At 36.0% G+C, this 25,366-nt stretch overlaps 1 protein-coding gene and 1 long non-coding RNA gene across 6 annotated transcripts in view; one reads left to right on the top strand and one right to left on the bottom strand.

Annotated features, from left to right (window-relative positions):
* LOC123379946 overlaps window positions 1–25,366 on the top strand; it is a 55,494-nt gene that overhangs the window by 10,488 nt on the left and 19,640 nt on the right. The window contains exons 2-3 of one of the 4 annotated variants that reach the window (XR_006585038.1): window positions 5,259–5,384; window positions 12,588–14,468. This is a non-coding gene — a long non-coding RNA (uncharacterized LOC123379946). Of the gene's footprint in view, window positions 1–5,258; window positions 5,385–6,508; window positions 7,841–7,911; window positions 7,944–12,587; window positions 14,469–25,366 lie in introns of those variants that run through there. The other 3 variants (XR_006585037.1, XR_006585039.1, XR_006585036.1) reach the window with 3 other exon arrangements.
* TRAT1 (T cell receptor associated transmembrane adaptor 1) overlaps window positions 19,784–25,366 on the bottom strand; it is a 39,203-nt gene continuing 33,620 nt past the window's right edge. For both annotated transcript variants that reach the window (XM_045036901.1, XM_006936023.5), the window contains one exon: window positions 19,784–21,908. In XM_045036901.1, coding sequence (XP_044892836.1) covers window positions 21,627–21,908 — 282 coding nt within the window. In that variant the 3' untranslated portion in view covers window positions 19,784–21,626. The remainder of the gene's footprint in view (window positions 21,909–25,366) is intronic.

Genomic DNA, 25,366 nt, shown 5'->3' with positions numbered 1-25,366 from the left:
AATCGTTTTCAGATCATTGTAACATCTCTGTCATCTCAGTGTTGGCACCTATTGTTTGTCTTACTTCATTCAGTTGAAATCATCCTGGCTCTTGGTGTGATGGTGATTTTTTAACGAAACCTGGATATTTTTGTATTATGTTGTGAGACTCTGGATCTCATTTCAACCTTCTGAAGACTAGCTGTTTTTCTCTCTCCATGCTCTGGCGGATTGGGGGCATTGTCTGGTTACCACTAGCTGGAGGTAGAAGTCTAGGTTCTAACTTGGCCTTCATTAACACCTGAGAGTGGGTGGAGAGCCCTTGTCGCTGCTGGGTTAGGTGAGAGTTTGGCTCCCCTTGGGGTCTCCACTGAAAGTAGGGTGAGATTAGTCTCATTATTGCAGGGTGATATTGAATGTCTTAAGTCTCTGACAGGCCTCTTCAGAAACCCAGCCACCTCCAGGTGGTGAGGGGAAGGAATGCCCCATGATGGCTGGGTGAGAAATGGAAGTCCAGGTTCCCCATGTAATCTTCACTGACACAATGGGTTGGGGGGGGGTGTACATCATTATCATCTGGGATGGTAGGGAGACAAAAGCACCCTACTTGGCTTTTTTTTGATGCCACTTTGATGGGGATTTGAGGATATCTCTTATAGCCTCATGAGTATACAAGTATAGACCTCTCACTCAGCGTTTGATTGCATGAGTGGAGATGGGCCACAGTTTTCTCTATGGTTACACTGGAGTTGAGCAGTTAGTGTCTAAAAATTTTCTCTGCCCCAAGGGTGCCCCTTTCCTGCTCTTTTGGCTGAAGAAAGCAGGTGTGTGTGTGTGTGTGTGTGTGTGTGTGTGTGTGTGTTTGCTGATATTTACAGGTTGCTGGCTTCTTCAGTTCCCAGTATGGGATATATGAGGTAAAAAGAAAACCCAGAAGACTCACTACTTGGTTGTTTCTTGGGACTCTCAGTCCCTAGCAGGCCTGCTTCTTCTCTTCACCTTTCAAAGATTCTTATGTTTGTTTTATGTATAAGGCCCAGAGGTTAACTGTACTTAGTGGAGGAATAAGGAAAAGTATGTCTATTCCATCTTCCTGGAAGCATAAGTCAATAAATTGTTTTGATTAGTACATTTATATTTAACAAATTCTCTCTTATTGACTTCCATAAATAAGAGACTCAATAACTCAGAAAGGAACATGGGCACACTCAAGATATATACCCAGAATCCAAACACTTCTCATCTTCATCGCTGCTACCATTATGGCTCAAACTATCACCATCTCCCATATGAATTATTGCAATAATATTATAATTGCTTCTCCCCTTGGTCCCCCATGATTTATATTAATTACAGTATCCGGAGAAGCTCTATTAAAACTATAGGTTAATTACTGTGCTCAAAATCTTTCAAGGGCTCTGTATCACTAGAACCAAAATCCATACAGTGGCCTACGAAACCTTATACATTCTACATCCCCTTTACCTGTTTGACTCATTTTCTCCTATTCTCCCCTCACTCACTCTGGTGGAGCCATGGTGGCCTCTGTGCTGTTCTCACCTAGTCTCACCTAGTCTCATCTAGGCATATTCTCATCTCAGGACTATTCCCATCTTGGGACTATTGCAGTTGCTGTTTCTTTCATCTGGAACATTTTGTTCCCATTTTGTTATCCCAAGATAACCTCGTGGATAGCTTTTACACCTCCTGTAAATCTTTTCTCAAATGTTACCTCCTCAGGTCTTCCCTTATTACCATATTTAAAACTGCAACTGTGGGGAAAAGACAGTTTCTTCGATAAATGGTGCTGGAAAAACTGGACAGCTACATGTCAGAGAATGAAATTGGACCACTTTGTAACATCATATGCAAAGATAAACTGAAAATGGATTAAAGACCTAAGTGTGACACTGAAACCATAAAAACCCTTGAGGAGAGCAGAGGCAGTAATTTCTTGGACATCAGCCATAACAACACTTTTTTTTTTTAGATGTGTCTCCTGAGGCAAAGGAAACAAAAGCAAAAGTAAACTGTTGGGACTACATCAAGATAAAAAGCTTTGCACAGCAAAGGAAACCACCAACAGAACAAAAAGCCTACTGAATGGGAGAAGATATTTGAAAATGACATATCCAATGAATAGTTAATATCCAAAATATATAAATAACCTACACAACTCAATACCAAAAACCAGTCCAATTAAAAAATGGTCAGAGGATGTGAATAGACATTTTTCCAATGAAGGCATACAGGTGGTCAATGGACACATGGCAAGATTCTCAACATCACTAATCAACAGAGAAATGCAAATAAAAACCACAATGAGATATCACCTTACACAAGTTAGAGTAGCTAAAATCAAAATTACAAGAAATAACATGTTGGTGAGGATATGGAGAAGAGGAATCCTCATGCACTGCTGGTGGGAATATAAATTGGTACAGCTAGGGGCGCCTGGGTGGCGCAGTCGGTTAAGCGTCCAACTTCAGCCAGGTCACGATCTTGCGGTCCGTGAGTTCGAGCCCCGCATCAGGCTCTGGGCTGATGGCTCGGAGCCTGGAGCCTGTTTCCGATTCTGTGTCTCCCTCTCTCTCTGCCCCTCCCCCATTCATGCTCTGTCTCTCTCTGTCCCAAAAATAAATTTAAAAAAAAGTTGAAAAAAATAAATTGGTACAGCTACTGTGGAAAACAGTATGGAGGTTCCTCAAAAAATTAAAAACACAAATGCCACATGATCCAATAACTCCACTACTGGGTCTTTACCCAAAGAGAATGAAAACATTAATTCTAATAGATATAGAACCTCTATATATATTGCAGCATTATTTATAATGGTCAAGTTATGGAAGCAACCTAAGTGTTCATCAGTAGATGAACGGATAAGGAAATGTGGCATATAAATGATGGAATATAATATAGCCATAAAAGGGGTGAGATCATTCCAACATGGATGGAACTAGAGGGTATCATGCTACGTGAAATAAGTAAGGCTGAGAAAGGCAAATATCATACAATTTCATTCATAAATGGAATCTTAATAACAACAACACACCAAATGAAGAAACAAACAAAAAGCAGAATCAGACCTATAAATACAGAGAACAAACTGATGGTTGCCAGAGGGGAGGAGGGGTTGGGCAAAATAGGTGAAGGGGAGTGGGGGATACAGGCTTTCAATTATGAGATGAATAAGTCACGGGAATTAAAAGCACAGCATAAGGAATACAGTCAATGATATTATAATAGTGATATAATGGGATAGGTAGTAGCTATACTTGTGAACATAGCATAATGTTTAAATTCGTTGAATCACTTAGTTTTACACCTGAAATTAATGTAACATTGCATGTCAACCATACTCAAAAAAAGATAATAAAAGTACAACTATCCGTCACTTCCCTAACCCCACATACCATCATCTCCTGCTTTATTTTCTCTATAGCGATTTTCTTTCTGTTATACCATTACAATTTACTCATTTATTTTGTTTATTTTTTGCCTGTCTTTATTAAAATATAAGCCCCATGTGGGACATGGTGTCTCGTTTGCTATTTCTTTTCTATATCATGAACAGTGCCTGGCATACACTAAGTACTCAATAAATATTTGTTGAATGAATAAATGACATATATATCTGGACTTTATTGAGACAGAAACAGCTTCATGACAGCAATAGCTTGGATGGTCTGATTGTCAGCAGCTCTGGTGATACAAGGTAAATTCTAGCCCATGTTCCTTCAGGTGCATTTATACACCCATCTCTGTTCTGTTGTGTCACTGTATTTCTTTAATATTCTTTGCCCTTCTGCTTCTTTCTGCCTTTCTCATTCTAGACTCCCTTCCAATTACATGGTTTTCTCAACATTTCTTTAAAAATAACAAGATCGAATCTGATTGCTCCACCGAATTGTTATCCTGTCTTGGCAAAATCACATTATAATGGATCACATTATAGGCCAACAGTTGTGGAGTACCTTTAGGTCAGCCATGGGTCACAGGGAACAGCATATGATTACCTCTACTGGATAAATCGCCCAGGGCAGCTTTCTCAAAAGCAACAAGTGGAGATGAGATACCACCTCACACCTGTCAGAGTGGCTAAAATTAACAACTCAGGAAACAACAGATGTTGGTGAGGATGCAGAGAAAGGGGAACCGTCTTACACTGTTGGTGGGACTGCAAACTGGTGCAGCCACTCTGGAAAACAGTATGGAGTTTCCTCAAAAGGTTAAAAACAGAACTACCCTACAACCCAGCAATTGCACTTCTAGGTATTTATCCAAAGGATACAGGAGTGCTGATTCAAAGGAGCACATGCATCTTAATGTTTATAGTGGGACTATAAACAATAATCAAATTATGGAAAGAGCCCAACTGTCCAGAGACTGATGAATGAATAAAGAAGAAGTGTATACACACACACACACACACACACACACACACACACACACACACACACAATGGAATATTACCCAGACATTAAGAATGAAATCTTGCCATTTGCAGCAACATGGATGGAATTAGAGTGTATTATGCTAAGTGAAATAAGTCAGTTCAAGAAAGACAAATACCATATGATTTCACTCATATGTGGAATTTAAGAAACAAAACAGGTGAACATAGGGGAAGGGAAGGAAAAATAAAATAAGATAAAAACAGAGAAGGAGGCTAACCATAAGAGACTCTTAACTATGGAGAACAATCTGAGGGTTGCTGGAGGGGAGGTGGGCTGGGGGATAGGCTAAATGGGTGATGGGAATTAAAGGAGGGCACTTGTGATCAGCACTGGGTGTTACATGTAAGTGATGAATCACTAAGTTCTCTTCAAACCAATAAAAATAAATAAAAACAACAAACACAAGCAAAAAAGCAGCAAATGGATCAGATAGAGGCCCAGAGAGTAGATTCTTCTCTAATATGCTAGGCAACTCTGTAGATTTGCAAAATTTTTATAGATTTAAAAATAAAATCCTCCCATTGTTTTTTTGACTGTTATACCCGTATACGAGCTACTCAGCCTACACCTTAGAAAAATGGAAACACAATCATGACTCACCATTTATCAAAGGTATCCCTGGCCTTTTTGACTTTCTGTCCAGTAGAGGACTGAGCTCCTTGAAGAACTTAATCTATGCAATAAATATCAAATAGTTTGATTTAAGTCAACTTTTATTTTTGAATTGAAATTGAATTTCAACACAAACAGACTGAGATGCTTTCCTTTTAGGTTTATACATTGTCAGAAAAAAAGACCAAAAAATACACCTTTGCTTTGCAGCATATCCTGGAGAGGACCCACGAAATCCTTGCAAGTTCATGGGTGCTATGGCTCACATATTATGGCCCTTCGAAAAGTACAAAAACAAAGAGAAACATCAGAACCAACTCCTGCCCAGCATGACAGGTAAGGAACGGCAGTTTGGAATCGGTGTGGATTTAGATTTTTTGTGAGAATTCTTTTCTGGCCCTACTCGGGAAAAATCTGTTTCTAACATACAGGGCATAATTAGGCTTACCGTATAATCTCTCACTTTTTATATGACATGATAAATACGTTATAAAGAAACTGTTCCGTGACAAGCAGCTTTCAAAACACAACAACAAAAAGATGAAAAAAATAATATTAAGCAGATTTTCTTCCCTAGAAAATTCCTATCACACCTAACAGCCGTTTGTTATTATGTTGTTTGGTGGGTTTTTCTCCCCCCATATCTAGAGATGAAAGGAAAAAGCTATTATGGATAAACTGTGATACAATTACTAAAACCCAAAGAACCAGTGGAATGCCTTTATATAAGTACATTTACTTTTGGAGAAATGGGACCAATTTCAAATTTCAGCAGAAGGCTTTGTTTTCACTTTTCATCAGAATCTTGTCCTTTTCCTTATTGAACACAAGGTATTGATTATTACACAAACGTTTATTCACTTTTCACTGAACACCACCAAAAGCAGAGCCGAAGAGTTTGCCTTTTGTTGGTGACACGAAAGCAGGTGCTGTTATGCAAAATGCACATACAGATAGCTCAGCCTTTTCTGCTCTACCTTATGGAACATTCCTTTATAATTGAGTATGCTTTTAATTCCCCTGATTAGAGTGCAACATTACCCAAATTGAAAGGAGGGAGATTAAATAGTAGCATGTCTGAGCTAGATGAATTATCTGCAGATGAGAATAGAATGACAAGTGATTACCATTCTTTTTTTATCTTTATTTGCCCAATTATCTTTATTTCTTTAATTATCTTGGATAGAAAATGAGGCCAATAAAATTTTCAAGACAGAAATTTGTATCATTTTAGTATAGCTTATACTGATAAACAGTAGCCAAATAAAATAATCAGGCCACAACAATGTCAACACTGAGAAAGTCAGGTTTATTATATTGCTTTGTTACTATTTAGCATGCTGTCAGAGCCATCTGACGGATGGTGAATCTGGGGCAATCGTTAAACAAAAGCCTTAACAGAGTTCGTGCTCCATACTTTTGCCTCTCCTCCTTCCTTCTGGCTCTGATAATACCTCAAGGCTGTAAATTCCTGAGAAATGAAACACCAAGTTGCCCAGAAGACAGACAGAAGAATGGAACTCTTCCCACTTCTGCTAATGAAGCATCTGAGGCTTAGAGGTAATTCAGCCACGCCCCATGGACGGTACTGCATTGAACTGGAGCTTCTTGAGGGCAGAGAATGTGAGATTCACTCTTAGTGATCCTAGTGTCTAGAACTGTGCCTGTCACATTGTACGCAAGTGCTTCAGTTTGGGCTAAAGCGAATACATAGGAACAAATTCTCTTTCTCATTCCATATTATAATACACAGCCCTCTCTTTTGACAGCTTTCCTCCATCAAGAAAGGCTTACTTAATGTCAACTCTAGTATAAGATCGCACTGCTGGAAAATAGGGAACTGCTAGCTAATAGTTGTAAGAAAGTGCATGGCGTGATTTATTTCTACGAGAAGCCCTATTCATTTGGGTTAATATTTCTGAGTAGATCAGATGGTGTTAATATGGGTCTTTGCAGGCAGTGGTAATAACTACATGATCTTGGATAAAATATGAACCTCTTTCACTCTTAAGTTTTTTATTGGCATAGTCCATAGGAGGGCTGGTTTTGAAATAAAATAATGTAAAATCAATCAATTATTGAAGACGTTAATGTGCCGTTGTAGTATGGAAGGTATGGATGTGTTCTACAACACTCTGGGACAAGAAAAGGTGTATTGCTTTATTCGTGTAAATCAAATTAATCCTGGCTCTATGCCTTTGCTTGTCAAGGCTGTGTGAAATTCAATTCTGACTCTGTTTTTGGAGGATCCTCCGCCTCCCTAGAGGGAGTCTTTCATATTCATATTCCTGCAAATATAAGTGAATGCAAATGTATGTATGTTCGTATTTCTTCACCCTGACTTTCTTACACAAAAAGGGGTGTACGTTATGCATTCTTACACACAGTGCTTTTTAAAAATTTCTAACATATGTCCTGAGATGTTTCCACGTCAATGTACAGAACATGTCCTTGTGTCCCTCTGGAACCTTCATGGTGTTCCATTTAGTGGTAGTACCTGAGTTCATTTAACAAGATTCCTATTGTTTTCAAACTTTCGCTATTACAAATAATGCTGCAATCAATATATATGCTGTGTGGAAATATCATTTTGTATGTACCAACATATCCACAGAATAAACCCTAAAATATCAGAGTACTGTGTCAAAGAGCAAAGGAATTCGTAATTTTTGAAAGCATTGCCAAATTCCCTCCGGTGTGTACCAAATCACACTCTTTAGCAGCAGCGTGGAAGAATGCCTGCTTTCAACAGGATGATTGTAAACTATGAGTCAATTTCTTTAACAGTTACATGAAATCTTTTACTTTTCTGTTTTTTCTTTGTTTTTAAATTTTTTTAAATGTTTATTTATTTTTGAGAGAGAGAGAGACAGAGCACAAGTGGGGGAGGGGCAGGTAAATTGCTGCAGCTAAGAGGTTTTTTTCCTGCTTTCTCCTCTACGGTTTTGATGGTTTCCTGTCTCACAATCAGGTCCTTTATCCATTTTGAGTTTATTTTTGTGAATGGTGTAAGAAAGTGGTCTAGTTTCATTCTTCTACATGTTGCTGTCTAGTTCTCCCAGCACCATTTGCTAAAGAGACTGTCTTTTTTTCCATTGGATATTCTTTCCTGCTTTGTCAAAGATTAGTTGGCCATACTTTTGTGGATCCAATTCTGGAGTCTATTCTATTCCATTGGTCTATGTGTCTGTTTTTGTGCCAATACCATGCTGTCTTGATGATTACATCTTTATAGTAGAGGCTAAAGTCTGGGATTGTGGTGCCTCCCACTTCGGTCTTCTTCAATATTACTTTGGCTATTTGGGGTCTTTTGTGGTTCCATACGAATTTTAGGATTGCTTGTTCTAGCTTGGAGAAGAATACTGGGGCAATTTTGATTGGGATTGCATTGAATGTGTAGATTGCTTTGGGTAGTATTGACGTTTTAACAATATTTATTCTTCCAATCCATGAGCACGGAATGTTTTTCCATTTCTTTGTATGTTTTTCAATTTCCTTCATAAGCTTTCTATAGTTTTCAGCATACAGATCTTTCACATCTTTGGTTAGGTTTATTCCTAGGTATTTTATGATTCTTGGTGCAATTGTGAATGGGATCAGTTTCCTATTTGTCTTTCTGTTGCTTCATTATTGGAGTATAAGAATGCAACTGATTTCTGTACATTGATTTTGTATCCTGCGACTTTGCTGAATTCATGTATCAGTTCTAGCAGACTTTTGGTGGAGTCTATCGGGTTTTCCACGTGTAATATCATGTCATCTGCAAAAAGTGAAAGCTTGACTTCATCTTCCAGACTCATTCTATGAAGCCAGCATTACTTTGATTCCCAAACCAGACAGAGACTACAGGCCAATATCCCTGATGAATATGGATGCAAAAATTCTCAAATCGAATTCAACAGCCTATAAAAAGAATTATTCACCACGATCAAGTGGGATTCATTCCTGGGGTGCAAGGCTGGTTCAACATTCACAAATCAATCAATGTGATACATCACATTAATAAAAGAAAAGATAAGAACCGTATGATCCTGTCAATCGATGCAGAAAAAGCATTTGACAAAATTCAGTAGGCTTTCTTAATAAAAACCCTCGAGAAAGTCGGGATAGAAGGAACATACTTAAACATCATAAAAGCCATTTGTGAAAAACCCACAGCTAATATCATCCTCAATGGGGAAAAACTGAGAGCTTTCCCCCTCAGATCAGGAGCACGACAGGGATGTCCAGTCTCACCACTGTTGTTTAACGTAGTGTTGGAAGTTCTAGCATCAGCAATCAGACAGCAAAAGGAAATCAAAGGCTTCTCTCTATTCTTAATCTATCCAGCTGGAAAAGGCTTCTCAACCTTGACATTTTGGGTCAGATGACTCCTTGCTTTGGAGCTTGTCCTGTGCACTGTAGGATGGTTGGTAGCGTCTCTGGCCTCCACCCACTATGTGCCAGTGACATTGCCCAACCCAGGTTGTATTTCCAATCACAGTAAGTCTGCACGCTTTGTCAAATGTCCCCTGGGAAAGAAAGATTGGGGAGATGGGAGCAAAACTCTTAGATGCAAACCACTGATCTAGAAGTTTTGCAGTATTGAGCCTTTTTGAAGAATGAACTTTGGTTTTGTTAATTCTATTTTTCCTTTTGGCTGCTCTACTTACCTTTGTGTGTTTTCATTCTGTTTAGACTTATTGATGTTTACTTTCCAACTTTTTATGATTAGTATTGAACCCTTTAGTTTTCATCCTATCTTTCCCCTAACATAAGCATTCTAGGCTCTACATTTACCTACAACCCACGAGTAAGCGGAATTATAGTATGGTTTTAGCTTTCAGTTTTGACTTTAATGATTTCCTCTTGTATCCATGGGTTGTTTAAAAATATGTTTTTATAATTTCCAAATTTATGGATTTTTAAACTTATTTTTTAACAATTAATTTCTAACTCCGTTTAATTGTCAAAGAATATGTCTGTGTAATTCTGATGCTTTGGAGTATATTGAGATTTACTTATGGCTTAGAATGTGGTCAATAATTTCCATAAATGTTCCAAGTGTTGTTGAAAATGACATCCAGTTGCTGAATATAGTCTTCTGTACAAGTCCTTTATCCCCGTTCTTCTCAAACTTTTCTGATCATGTCTTATTGGGGCAAATGAATGAGATTGGTTGAGGACAGATGAGACAGATCTGCGAGGGTGAAGGTCACTGCCAGCTATCCCAAGAACAGAGGCAATTAAGGTCTGGTCTGACTTGTAACCCTTTCACACTATAACAGTTTGCCACAGCACAGCAGCTTATAAGTTTTGCATTAGGTCAATGTCAACTATGTTTTCCAAATCTTCCAAATCCTTACTGATTCTTTTGTCTATTAATCTATAATTACAGAGACAGTTTTGTGTAAGTCTATTATTTTTATACTTTCTCCTCGTAGTTCTATACATTTTTGCTTTATATATGGTATTAGGTACCTACAAATCAGAATTCTTACATATTTATAGTAAATGTCAGCTTCATTAATTACAGTGACCCTTTTAATCTAGTATTGCTTTCTGTTTTCATGTCCATTTGACTAACATTGATATAACTATGCCAATTTTCTTGTACGTTATTTGCTTATTGTATTTTTTCATCTTCTTATTTTCAATTTTTGTATCCTTATGTTTTAGATATATTACTGGTAGGCAGCACGGAGGTGGATTATTCCTCCATTTTCATAATATTTGTGAAATGTTGTTCCTGATAAGTTAGTAGACTCAGTATCTTGTTAAAACAAGAAAAAGTACAGTCATATGCTGTAACTTCTATCAAGCCAATGATTCTTTTCTGATATGACATGATGATCTTCCAAGTATTTATGTTGTTTAGAAACACTGAGTTATCAGTTGTAATAATATTACCAGGTCAAGCAAGATAACCAATCAGAACTGCAAGTTTCTTTTGGTATTGTTATGGGGCCTGGCAACAATCTCTAGAGTCTTCAGAGTGTTACAGAACCTTTTCTGATACTTCCAAGGACAAATTTATATTAATAGAAAGAACAGTACAAGTTGGTAACAGTTATGAATATTCACACAAGTCTCCTTATTACAAAGGAAACAAGATTGATATTCTTGTGAATGTTCTCAATTTAATACCTTATCAAATCAGACTATTTGAACATGTTTTATGATGCAGAAAGCTCTTTCTCTCTGTAGCTTCAGGAGAGGGGATATCTCTTTGTCTCTTTTAGACTTTTTTTGTTAATTGTAAAGACTTCTACTCTTTTTAAGGTGAGGCTCTGTTAACTTCATTACTTGGTCAGCATAGAAAGAAAAAACCAGGCCCAAGATCTCATTTTTATTTGTAGAAGTGGAATAAAGGATGAATAGGATTTTATTTATTAACAGTGAAAGAAGGTGCATATAGCATTATCCCCCCACATTCTGATTTTGCAAATGAGGAATGTGTTATTCTTCACTGAATGCAGTGAATGCAAGAATGGCAGAATGGACCGACAATGGTATTTTCTTCTTAAGGTAATCAAAGTTTAAAACGTAGAGAGCAGTGGGCACTGCAGCACTCTTGGTGAGAAAGGCAAGTTTCATTGCCCACCAAAGTCTCCTACAACAAGAGACTGCAGACCGGTCTCTTGGTTAGGATCTAACTGTCCCACTTCTCCATTCCTTTCCTCCAACCTGTAGCAGAGGTGAACTTGGCAGGCTACTTAATTTATATCTCGGCTGGAACCTTATCTCCCAGGGCCTGCTAGGTTGAATGAATTAGGTCAGACTAAAATCAACTGCCTAATTGAAAATACGGCAAGAGATGTTGTCCGTAACAATTTGATAGTGAGATTTAGAGAGTGAATGAAGTATAAATAACCGAGGGATTCATTGTTAGTTTCTTAAAAATAGGTTGTTTAATATTCACTTAGGATATCTCTAAGTCTTGCTGAATATTTTCTTTTAAGTGATCTCCTGAAGTCACCATTTTATTCTTTTGGTTGTGTTTCCTCTGAATTTGTGAATACAATAATTATAACCATGCAAATTTAGTTTCCAAAGTCATATATAAAGTATTGTAAATTTTAATGGAGGGGAATAAGTTTAAGCATTCATAAGGAATTTCATTATTCACCTTCCTGAAAACTAGCTTTTACAAAACCTCTAAGAATATTCTGAGTGGTGGGCAGTAGATTTAGTCTGTAAGAAAATACTGTGGATCTCATTCTGCCAACCCCACCTCACCCCAAATGGCACCATCTTAACATTCCTTATTACCCTTTGGAAAAAGGTTAACTAAAAAAATGAAACCAAGGTGTTTGTAAGAAAATTAGTTAAATTAGGTCCATGCACAATTAACAGAAAACACAACAACGGCTTAAATCAAACAGAAACTTCTCTCTCACGTGGTAGAAGCAGGAGATCCTTGGTCCAGGGTTGGAGTGTGTTTCACGTGTGAGGGAGTTAGGTTTTTCTTATCTTGTTTCTCTGCCATCCTCAGCCCATGGCTTCTTTCCTGTGATCTAATATGGCTGCGTAAATTCAGCCTCCATATCTTTCTTCCAGCTGGAAGAAATGAGGGCCAAAGAAGGCCACATGGAGCTACATGGGGAACATTGTTCCTGCAGCTATATATTCAGTGTCAATTGCATGAGACAAAGTTAAACAGGTAAGGAAGACTTTATTCGAGACTATAAGAGTAGAGAAGGGAAACTGAACTTTACTGAACCAAAAATGTGGAGAGATTTGAAAAGCTGGGTGGAGGTAATCTTAGGCCACTTATGTTTACTAATTGACCTTACCCAGAGGTAAAAGTAGACCTCCTGTCTTTATGACAGGAGGTAGTTTTACAAATTGGAGCAAGGTAACCACTGAAATTAGGCCTCTACTCTCCCATGGATACTGGGAATTCGTGGCCCTATCTTCCTTTAATGTTCACATTGCAAAGAGATGGTTCCCAGGTCCTTGAGAAAGAAAGACATTGGGTCATCAAACGCCCAAGAGGCTTTTAAAGAACTTGCATACATTTCAAAGGAGGCAGAGGAATAATCTGCAATTACAAGTGTTTTAAAGGAAATACTCTAAGAAAAGGGGGTTTAGGGGCCTATGGTGAGGAAGAAATCTGGCTAAAGTTTGTCAAGCCAAGCACATTTAAGGTGCCCTGGTGACCCAGTAAACTCATGATTCTGTACTAAGGATGAATGGGAGAATGGACATTGGAGGACAACTCACAATCTGCACCAGTTGGCTTAATAATTTTTTCTCTTTCAGTTATTTGAAGAAAGACTACAAAAACACAATCATATTTAATTCAATAATTAATCTTATTTGTGGAATTTCATGTGCTATTATGATTTGTATGGTAAAGATTTTGTGGGTGTGGGAGACCCTTTCAGTGTTCTAAAAATTCTTTCTGTAAAGTTGACTTGGATTTGTAGTAAAACATTTGTTAAGTGACCTCCTCTTACATGAGCCACTCTCTCTTCCTTCTATCGACAGACTGACTTTTGACCACAGCATGAAAAATGCTCAGACCAGTAGATACTCTCTTATAACCTGCTGAATTTCTTCCAGCCTCAGCATGGTATGCTTTCCAGGAGTCAGTGGTGTTCCTCTCTAAAGTTGATTGTCCTAGCTATGCTTGTTATTGTAATTACATGAGATAATTAATTGTTACAAATTCTAATGAAATATGGAGGTGGATAGAGCATTTTCTATGATAATTAAGGTCAGGCTTTGTAAAGAATCAGTAAACATGATGGCTTAAAAATCACAGTCAATTTAGATGGTAGCAATACTTATAAAAGTCCTGGAAGAAAGACCAAAAATCTGGAGACATTCTGCACCTAGATTTCATCACAAATGTTTTAAAGTTTTATTCTGCTTTAAGGAAACTTAAACTGGGGTTATAGAGAGCGTTTAATAGTCAGTGAGATTTATACAAAAAAAGATGGCATGAAATCCCCATCACAGACATACTCAAGCAAAAGCTTTGGCCCTATGTCAAAAGGCTAACCAAGAAAGCTTATTACATTTGAAGTTAAAATGTTTATGGTACATTTTCATTGTTCAGTACTTGGATCAATTTTAAAAATTAATCTACTAATTACTGTTTCAATCAATTGGTATGAAAACAGAACGAAATAAAAGCCCTACTAACTGTCATGTTTTATGATGGATACTGACATGTTAAGAGAAGTTGTCCATTGCGTCAGAGGTGGCCAAGGATATCACTGATTGAAACACTTACTCCCACTGGGTATTATATGTAAGTAATGAATCACTAAATTTTACTCCTGAATCATTATTATACTATATGTTAACTAACTTGGATTTAAATAAAATTTAAAAACATAATAGATTAAATAAATAAATAAGAAACACTCCATTTGCTTTTCATTTTGGATTCAACAACAAAGAATTCTCTAATTTTAAATGAGATAACTTTAACCCCCCACAGATAAAATTAGACAAAATTGATCACAAAATTAGGTTTTAGCCTTAACGCTGATTTTTTTTAAGTTCTAAGTTTAGTCTTTTATGAGGTATGAGCGTGACCTTTGTATCCAATATCATCGAAGCAATGACTTCTATCTTTTAAGTCATTTAAAAGCAAGTGACATTAATAAAAATACTTTCCTGGAAAAACACTTTAATATGAACATTTTGTGGTAGATATCTTTGTGTTTATTGAGAGCAACAGACTGTCATTTAAGTTGACTTCTATTTGGATTCATCCTGAACTAGAGAGGCTCATTGTGTGTGAAAGCTACTGTAAATTGTCATTGTTTTTCAACATTTTAAAGAAATATTTTTTTTTAATTTGTCTTAGTAATAGTTTTGATTTTAAGTTATAGAAATCCAGTCACAGTCTTTTTATTTTAAATAATGGACACCTAGTCTATTTGAAGTAGAGATTATTATGACCAAATAGGTAGAGCATAAGGCCAACCCCGAAATAGGGCTCAAAATACTTAGAACCAACTGAAGAGATCACTAAGAGATCACTACTCTACAGAGCCAGCTTTGGACTTAGACTATCTGTTCAAATCTTGAATCTACAATTTATTTGTGTAGTATTAGTAAGTTAATCTTCATCAATCTCGGTTTTCCCATATGTAGCATTGAGATTTTAATAACATCAATCTTTTAGGGTTGTATGTGATTAAATTAAGTGCACTTATTAGCCCAGTGTATTTCACTTAGCAAATTTTTAATAAATATCAGTTGCTGTTATGAAGGTTATCTGGTTAGTCTGATTAGTTACGAAGTCTTACACTTCACTCTTTAGCAATTTTCATCTTGTGCTTACTCTTGGTTTCTGTCCTCTGTAATTATGCCCCATTTCTACCTTATGGCACCCTTATGGCTCTGCCTTCTGTGATCACTGTTCAATCTGTTGCATACTGATTGTTTCAGAAGATGAGTTAGCGGTCTTAATTCAGTTATCTGCCTTTGATCCAGGCAGCCATGATTTCGTAGGTAGTGGAAGGTAGTTTAGGGTGTTTTCCCACAGAACAGGTCAAAGGAACAACAAGCAGCATGAAGAGAGTACCTCTCTTGGCTTTGTATTCTTTCTTGTTCCCTTCTCTAAATTTTGATTTTTCCTGGTTTTAGTGTCTTAATATAAATTGTCTGTTCTGTTAATCAAGTGAAGACAAAACCTCAAAGGAGATTTAGAGCATATTTTAAAACTATTCACCCTACCTTTACTTTGTCAGAAATAAGCCCTTTAATACCAAAGGGAAATGAGTTATTGCTCTTTTTCTTGAGATTCGAATTAAACTTGTTCAAGCTTTAACATTCTCAGTGAAAATCTCAAGAGTTTGGAATTCATCTGTTTTCTAGTCACAAATTTTCTCTTTATTTCCATCTGTACATCTTTTTTTTTTAGTTGAAATGTGAAAGCTTATAATGAGACTCCCCTGGGTTATAAGCCCTGAGAACTGCCACAGGTAAAACATATATGTTCCCTTAATAATTGCACAATGATCAGTAATTCATAACTTACTAATTAACATTTAAAAGACTACAGGTTAGGTTATAGAATACACTAAATCCCACTAAAAATATATTGTAGAATTACACTCAAGTGATATGAGGTACTTGGAGTTTTGCTTCTGGTCAAGATGAAATTACATCTTGATATTCCATGTAGATATTCCATTGATCGCCAGAACTTAGAAGATGAAGCTTCTTGTCAAGAGAAGCCAAGAAGTGGCAATACTGGAGGTGAGAGAACTGTACACAGGGTTCTGAAAATATGCAGAGTCCCCTTTGAGTATTCAGCTGAATATGGATTAGTGCATGCATGTAAGGAAGCTACCAAAAGCCTGGGGGAAAGACCCACCTAAAAAATATTGGAGAAAACAGTGCCCAGGGCTCATAAGAGACTGGGCAGAGTACCTATTTTCATTAGCCAGAGTTGAACACCTCAAAATTCCAGAGGGCCAGAGTAGCTTTTAATCTAAGTTAAAGTTAGTCTACTACTGAGGCAAGACCCTGCTCTGGTCCTATCTAACAAAGTTAGTTAGTTAGTTTAAAGTTTGTTTATTTATTTTGAGTTAGAGAAAGAAAGCAGGGGAAAGGTAGAGCGAGAAGGAGAGAGAATCTCAAGCAGGCTTTCCACTGTCAGCACAGAGCCCAACGTGGAACTCTACCTCACGAACTGTGAGATCACGACCTTAGCGGAAATCGATAGTCAGATGCTTAACCAACTGAGCCACCCAGATGCCCCCTGTCTAACAAAGTTCAAAAGCAAGACTCTAAAGGATCAGATTGTATCCAAGTAACATGACCACTTTCCAGAACAAAACTCAAGAGTATATATGGGATTATAAAATATGAATCTCCAAACAGAATAAAATTCAGAATATCTTCTCCCAGTAAAAAAATCACTAGGAATTTTTAAAAGTAGGAAAATACAATTCATAATGAGGAAAATCAGTCAGTTGAAACTCAGAATGACAGAGATGATAGAATTAGTAGATAACATTAAAACAGTTGTTATAGCTGCATTCAATACATCCAAGAAGTGAGAAGAAAGGTTAATCATGTTTGATAGAGATGTGAAAAATGAGGAAAAAAAAACTCAAACTGAATTTACAGAGATAAAAACTAAATTGTCTGAGATTAAAAAATATCTATCTTAGATTACTGGCAGATAAACATTTTAGAAACAAAGATTAATGACTTTGAAGACATAGCAAAAGAAACTATCCAAAATGAAACTCAGAGAAAAGACTGAAATAAACATATCAGTGACATGTGGGATAATTTGCAAGTGACTGAAGAACTTGAAAATGGGTGGGTGAGAGGGCACAGAAAAAGTATTTAAAGAAATATTAGTCATTTTTGTCCACATTGGTAAAAACTATAATTACACAGATTCAAGATGCTAAGCAGTCTCCTACTACAAGACACATAAAAACAAACAAAAACTACTCAAAGGAATATTGTTTAAAACTAGTGATAAAGAAAATCTTAAAACAATCAGAGAAAATTAACAAATAACACAGGGACCAAGACAAATATGACACTAGATTATTTCTTTGGAAACAGTGTAACTGAGAAAATAGTAAAGCAGTATCTTTAAATTACTGAGAGAAATATATAGCCAACTAAACCTTAAAATTTTTTACCCAGAGAAAATAGCTCTCAAAAATGAAGGCAAAAAGAGACTTTTTCTGATACAGAAAAGCTGGAGGAATTCATCACCAGCAGACCTGTTCTAAAAAAAAAAAAAAAAAAAAAAAAAAAAAGTTTAACAAAGTCCTTTTAGCTCAAGAATGATGGTAGTAGATAGAAGCCTGGCTCTACAAAAGTATTGAAGTGTTCTGGAAATATTAACTACAGAGATAAACATGAAGACGCTTATTGTTGCTACTTAAATCTCTGAAAATAAGAATTGACTTTATTAAAGGACATAGCAAGGAGAATTCCTTATTAAAGGAAAAATTAATAACAATGTATACAATAAATAAAACCCAGAGCACAAAAGCCAGAAGGGCAGAAATGGAAGTACACTGTTTTAAGGTTCTTATGCTAGACCAAAGTAGTAGTATATCATTTAAGTGTAGACTGTGATAGGTTAAAGATGTTTATTATAAACTCTAAGCAACCACTAAAATAACACAGCACACTTATAACTCCTAATCCAACAATAAAGATAAAAAAGAGTCACAAAATATACAAATGTATAGTTGGCTCTTGAACAACATGGGTTTGAACTACATGGTTTGTTTATATGCAGATTTTTTAAAAAATATAAATACAGTATAGTCCTGTAAATGTATTTTCTTTTACTTGTGATTTTCTTAATAATATTTTCTTTTTCATACGTACTTTGTCATAAGAATACAGTATATAATACATATAGCATACAAAGTAATGTGTTAATCAACTGTTTATGTTTATTGGTAAGGCTTTTTGGTCAACAGGAGGCTATTAGTAGTTAAGTTTTTGGAAGGGGGTCAAAAGTTATATGTGGGTTTTTTTTTTTTTACTATTGAGGAGGTCGTATTCCTAACCCCTGTATTGTTTAAATGTCAACTGTAATATAGAAGAAGTCACAAAAAGAGGAAAAAGATGAATGAAGAATAGATGAGACAAATAGAAAACAGATAATCAAGACTGTTGCTTTGAACCTAACCATACCAATAACTGCATTAAATGAGAATGGTCTAAATACCCCAATTAAATGGCAGAGATTTTCAGATTGGATTAAAAAAGCAAACAAACTACATGCTGCCTATAAAAATGAATTTTAAATATAGAGGACATAGAAAGCTTGAAAAGCTCTATCAACCAAATTAATCTAATTGGCATTTAGAGAACATTCTATCCAACAAAAATAGACTATGTACTCTTTTCAAGTGCATATCATCATTTACCAAGATAGACTATATTCTGAGCATTAAAGAAAAGCTCAATAAACTTAAAAGGATTCAAGTCATATGTTTTCTTACTATGATGGAGTTAAATTAGAAATCAATAAGAAAGAGATCTGGAAACTCTTCAAATACTTGGAAACTAAATAACACACTTCTAAATAGCCTATGGATCACAGAAGAAATCAAAGGGAAAGTAGAAATATTTGAAATAAATAAAAATAAAAACACAATATATCAAAATTTATGGGAAATTTATGAAACTAAATGCCTATTCTAGACAAGAAGAAAGTCTCATTACTGAGCTCACCTTCCACCTTGAAAAGCTAAAAAAAGAACAAATGAAACCCAATAAACAGAAGAAATAATATAATACAGATCAGAGGACCAACCAATGAAACACAAAATATAAAAACAATGGAAAAATTATGTCAACAGTAACTGGTTCTTTGAGGAAATCAATAAAATTGATAAATCTCTAACTGGAGAGATAAGAGGAAAAAAAGAAGCAAATTCCTAGTATCAAAGAGAGGTTAAATCACTAGATTTAAGATATCAAAAGGATAATATGGGAATATTTTGATCAACTTTATGCCATAGATTTAACAACTTAGATGAGAGGGACACATTCCTCAAAAGACACAAATTACCACATTCACTCAACAGGAAATAGATAAACTTGAATAATCTTTTACCTATTAGGGAATTTGAATTCATAGCTAAAAACCTTCCAAATTATCAGCCATCAAGTATATTTGATGCATAAAACTCAAAATAGAGTGGAATTCAAATGATATAAACTAGAGGCAAAAAATTAAAATCTGTTTAGGGGTTAAGTGAATAATGTAGGTGAATGATGTAGGAAAAACTAACTGCCAAAATACAATCAAACTTTATTTTTACTGAACCATGCTATGTACAGAAATGTAACATAAACATATACAATAACAAAGATTTTATTTTAATTCAAAAATTAAAGTCAATATATCATTGTTAATTATTATTTCCTATGTTTCTGTGGTCCTCTAAAGTCAGAAACCTGATTCTTTTTTCTTTTGTCCTTAGACACTAATATTTTTTGGATTTTTTATGGCATTATGGACAACTTCAAATATTTTACTTTGGCATTGACATTTAGTTTTTTACCAGTTCATAATAGGAATAGTTATTGACAGAAGTTGTTACTTCCAAATATGGATAGAATTCTTATACAACAGGCTCTTCCTTCCTCTCTCTTTACATTGGCGGCTCCTCATTGTTCAGTTCTCAGAATTAAAACGTTCTCTTCAGAGATGCTCTCTCTCTATTATTATTTCTCATTCTTCTATTTTCTTAATAATATTTGTTTTTTACTAGTAGCTATACTTTGTTAAGCTGATACTCATCTTTCCTACTCATCTGTAAGTTCCATGGACGCAGGGTCTCTGTTTCTCTCATTGTACACCAATGTCTAACTTGGTACCTATACACCAGTAGGAGCCCAATAGAATTGAAGAAAGAATGAATAAAATCCATGAAGCTCTGGTCAGAGGGCAGGACTGACAGCTCACATGTACACTTCTCTTGGTCAGTGATGATTTGAAACCCAGTTAAACTCCTATTCCAAATGGAGAAAGATAACAAAGTTTTTTAAATAACTTTTTGGAGGGCCTTACAGGAATTTAAATTGGACACATACTTTGAACAAACTCTTGACCTTTTAGAAGTATGTTCTATGGAGACTCACTATGCATACCTTTTAGAGCAGCAATTCCTTTCCTAGGCATGTAGCCTCAAGACGAAGTCAGATAAGTACTTAAACACGTGTGGAGATGCATTCTCATTACAATAATTATATGTAAAAATGAAAAACAGAGCTCGGAAAATAGCTGAATACACTTTCAAATTATTTAAATAAATTCTAATGTCATCAGTGAATTGCTACGCAGGCATTAAAATTATAATATGTAACTGTATTTAGTTATAGTTTAAAAAAAACAAGAAAAATAAACCCCCAATATATTAAGTGAAAAAAGTTTAAATAATATGTATAAAATAATCACTCCCTTTTTTGGTATAAAAGAAAGAACAAAACAATGGATGTATGCACATAGGCATGTCCAGAAAAATTTCTAGAAGGGGATATAGAAAGTTGCTCATAGTGATTATCTCTGGCTAGTGAAATATCTAAATTCTTTGTTATAGTTGTTTATTGTTATAAGGGACATGCATTAAATTTATAATAATTTTTAAAAGTAATAAAGGTAGTTCCTCTGGGGAAAATACTTTTTAAGAAGATTCTTCTACTTCTATTAGGAATATATTTGATGTCCTATGGCTTTCAATCAGAAATTTCTTTCAATTAAGGGGTATTTCATATTGATGAGACAGTAAAAATGCCTTTTAAAAAGTGACTTTTACTTTTCTTTCAACATGTTCTAGAATATACTTATGCTTAAAAATTTTTTTTAAATTTTGTTTCACTGAGTATTAAGCATTGTTGGTGAAATTGTGACTTTGTTATTAGGCTCAGTTGGCGAACTTGATTCTGTTTTACATTTTACTACTTAGGCATTTGTTAAGCCAATTCAAATAACTAATTTTCATGGCACTACATTTGGTGTGCATGAACATAAGCTGTGGATAAGAGGTAAGCCACCATCCCACTAGCAAATGATTTAGATTGTCACCCTCCCAAATCATGTTATTTTCTTTAACATTTCCAGTAAGAGCCAGATTACTGAGCTATATCATAGTCCAGCGAGTTTATAGGTTCTCTCTTTGCACGAATCAATCCAAAGAGTCTGATGGGATCATCATGAACATTTTCCTCTACTTCCTGGCTCTCAAATGGGAAGTTGTCTACTGAAGTGGTGTTAGAAAGGATGGCATCTGCAGCACATAACTGGGTTTCTTCGTCCTTGTGTGACAGATCAGTATTCTGTTTCTTGGGCTTTCTGCGCTTCCCCTCAGAGTTGTGATCCACGAAGGAATAGAATACCTGTGCTTCCTCGGTTGTCTAAAAAGAAAGGCATGTTAATTTTTTTATCGTTAGCTCATTCTTTAACGTTGATGACTTCTGGGGATTTCTAAGGTCTATGAAAAACAAGCAGCTTGCTTTCTGGGCTCTGGCTACCTTGTTTTGCCAAATTTGGCAGTTAGGATGAAAACAAAAAACAATAGTCAACTCAAGCCTCAAGACTTTTGAGATGAGATTTTTGTATGCATATTTTTATTTCTTTCTTATACACAAAATAGACATGAACATTTTAGATGGACCTTTATGTGCATCTCCCCCTGCCTTTACCTTATGTAGCTCTTGCCCTGTGTTGCTTTTACCAAGTGACAATACTCTAATTTGTTAAACTGGGAACAAGCATGATAGGAAGGAATTTAATGAATCTCAAAATGTACTTTACCCATGTTTAATAACTGGTCATTGGACGGTACCCATAAAAGTCCCCAATTTTTCTACTTTTGAGATGCAGGAGTATAAAGATTCAGAAGTATAAAGATAAGAGTATCCATTTATGTGAGTGGCATCTGGCAAGAATTACATTTTCCAACTTCCCCCTTTTATTTCCTCTTTGCCTTCCTTTCCCCAGATTCCCTTTGAGCTCATTTTAAGTTGTCCTTGGAGTATTCATTTGCATCCAAGAGGTCCTCTCTGGCCTAGACCTGGGTCAATACTAGAATAAGGACAGAAGACTGCAGAAACTTGGGGGAACAAACAGGCTGAAGGCAAAACCTTGAATTTGGTGTTGGAAGGCCTAGGCTTGAATCCCTGCTCTATAACATACTGATCATGAGACTTTGGGCAATTTTAAAAAACTATTTGAGCCTCAATTTTCTTGCTTATAAATTGAGAGTACCTATCTCACAGGGTTTGGAAGAGATAATATATATGGAAGCTATAATCATTGTCCAAAGATAAGTTGGGGGATTATAGTTATTCGAAGTTGTAGGCTAAAACTGTAGGACAGCCATTAAATAAACCACAAATTTCTGTTTTAAGGATTCACCTTTAAGAGTAGGCCAAAATTATATCAATTCATGGAGCATGGAGTAAGGAAGCGACACTCAGATTAACAGACCTTTGAATGTATCAGTAAGCACGTCCCTGTTGCACCCATTTTCATGCTAAGAATTACATGTTTTATCTTTGTTACCAGGCGGAAGAGATGGTTCTCTTTGCAACCTCTCTAGTATCTTTGACTTTTTATTCCTAAAATAGTAATCCCTGGGAAATTGCAATGACTGCCTCACTGGTATCCTGGTTCTAGTCTCTCCCCTTTGCCAGTTAGCCTGTGTGCTATCTTCAGATTATCTTCTTAAGGTGCAACTTTCATATTTTTTCCCATTCTGTCTCCAAAATTTTAGCCTATAAAATCTGAATTTCATATTCTGACATTCAAGGTCTTCCATGTTTGTACTTCACCTTTTTATTTTGATTCTCACTACCTGCCCCCTCCCCAAAAGTGTATTCCAGGGAAAGTGAACAATTTACTGCTTTCTGCACACACCTTGTACTTCTACTTCCTTTGCCTTTGCCCAAACAGAGAATGAGACATCAGTGATGTTCAAAAATAACTAGAAGGCACTCAGTGATACAAAGGGATGGATATCTTTTTTGTCTGTCCGGCACTTTGTTCTATCATTTTTCTTTGATAAATTCCCCATTGTCCTTTGGGAAACTCTTTTCCTCTGTCTGGTCCGAGAGAGGCTGTCAATTACAGTGCTGTACCCCACTCCTAGGGCAAGACTAAGCATGTGACCCAGGCTGGAACCAATCATACCACAGAACAGAAGTTGGCAACAGAAGTTGGTCCAAGAATGGACATGTGATTTAAGCAGAGCTAATTATATGGCATCTTTGGGATTTATGTACAGATGTAGGAATAGAAAATGTGTTTTTTTTCCTTGATACTGGGAGGAAGAAAATCTGGATCTCCCCATGGCTTGCCCAGTCCATGGAAGAGTCCACTGGTAATAGAAGAGAAGGAAGTCATTAACCAAGAGAAGCAGGGAAGAGAAATGGAGAGAGTCCTCATATTCAGTCATCTCAAAAACGAAATACACCCTACATTTCCCAGTTACATGAGGCAGTAATTTCCCTTTTATGCTAAAGTCATTTGAATCTGGTTTCTGTACTTTTAACTGAAAGCATTCCAAATAATGTATGTCCAGTCAACAGTTGGTCAACTTTATCAAGCGCTAAAGAATTCAGAAAATGGGAGTCCCAAGAAAGGATCACAGATTGTACATGAAGATTCACTTCTGGGGGTTCCTGGTTGGCTCAGTTGGTTAAGCGTCTGACTCTTGATTTCGGTTCAGGTCATAATAGCGCGGTTCATAAGTTTGTGAGTTTGAGCCCCACATTGGGCTCTGTGTTGACAAGGTGGAGCCTTCTTGGGATTCTGTCTCCCTCTTTCTCTGTTCCTCCCCCACTTGTGCTCTCTGTCTCTAAGTAAATAAATAAACTTTAAAAAAATTAAAAATGATTCACTTGACTTCCAGAGTGTGGTTTCAGATGAGTGGATGGGTGGGAATTATATAGCCAGGAGTAAAAGAATGTGTATCTATAGACACAGCAGAGGAGAGTAAGAATCAGTTTAGGGATTATGGAGAAACACAGGTTTATGGCAAATTTTGTTGGTTTGTTTTGTTTTTAAATATTGGGGTGATTTGTGCATATTAGTAGGTAAACAGTAATGATCCTTTAAAGAAAAAATGGAAAATGGAGACAAATTAAATAATTGAAGATGCAAGATCTTGAAAGGAGAAATGGTCATGAGCATAAATAAGGTATTGGCTTTGGAAAGGAGATACTTCTGACGTAGGAGGGAAAGGCAACATCAGTGGGAAACTGTGACATGAAGAGAAGAGGAGCAAGCTCACACTGTGGTCCTCAATGTGTTTTAGGATATGGGAACTGTGTGGACTCTTTTTACTATTAGGTTTCCTGATGATCTCTTCCTAGTTAATGGTAGACTTGGGTATTAAAATTACAACTTCTGAACTGTATACATCATTTTAAAGGGCGAGGAGCTTGTTTCTTTTTCCAACAGACGCTTTATCCGTAATGCTTTCTGCATAATATTGTAGGCTCCTATGCTTTTGTAATTGACCAAAGTTAACAAAGTAAGTATTGTAGTAGCAAATTGGGTAATGGTTTTGATGATAATGATCATTCTAATAAAATAGAATTGAACAAATATAAAGAAATTATATTTAATTTGTGAAACCAAATTTATGAGAAGGCATAATAGAATAAAGGCTAACCTCTTTAGAACTGTCTTTAAATATATCATTTACAAAATAGCAGACTGTTAAAGGCATTTTAAACTTGCCACAATTTCCACTTGAGTAAAAGCCAGATGTGGCACAATTCATATGTACTAAATGGCAACTTTTATTAAGAATTTTCTGTTCTTTGGGGGCACCTGGGTGGCTCTGTCAGTTGAGCAGCTGACTCTT

This window comes from Felis catus, chromosome C2 (assembly GCF_018350175.1).
Source record: "Felis catus isolate Fca126 chromosome C2, F.catus_Fca126_mat1.0, whole genome shotgun sequence".
In the NCBI taxonomy this organism is placed as follows: domain Eukaryota; kingdom Metazoa; phylum Chordata; class Mammalia; order Carnivora; family Felidae; genus Felis; species Felis catus.
This window is presented reverse-complemented; position numbering and strand designations above follow the sequence as displayed.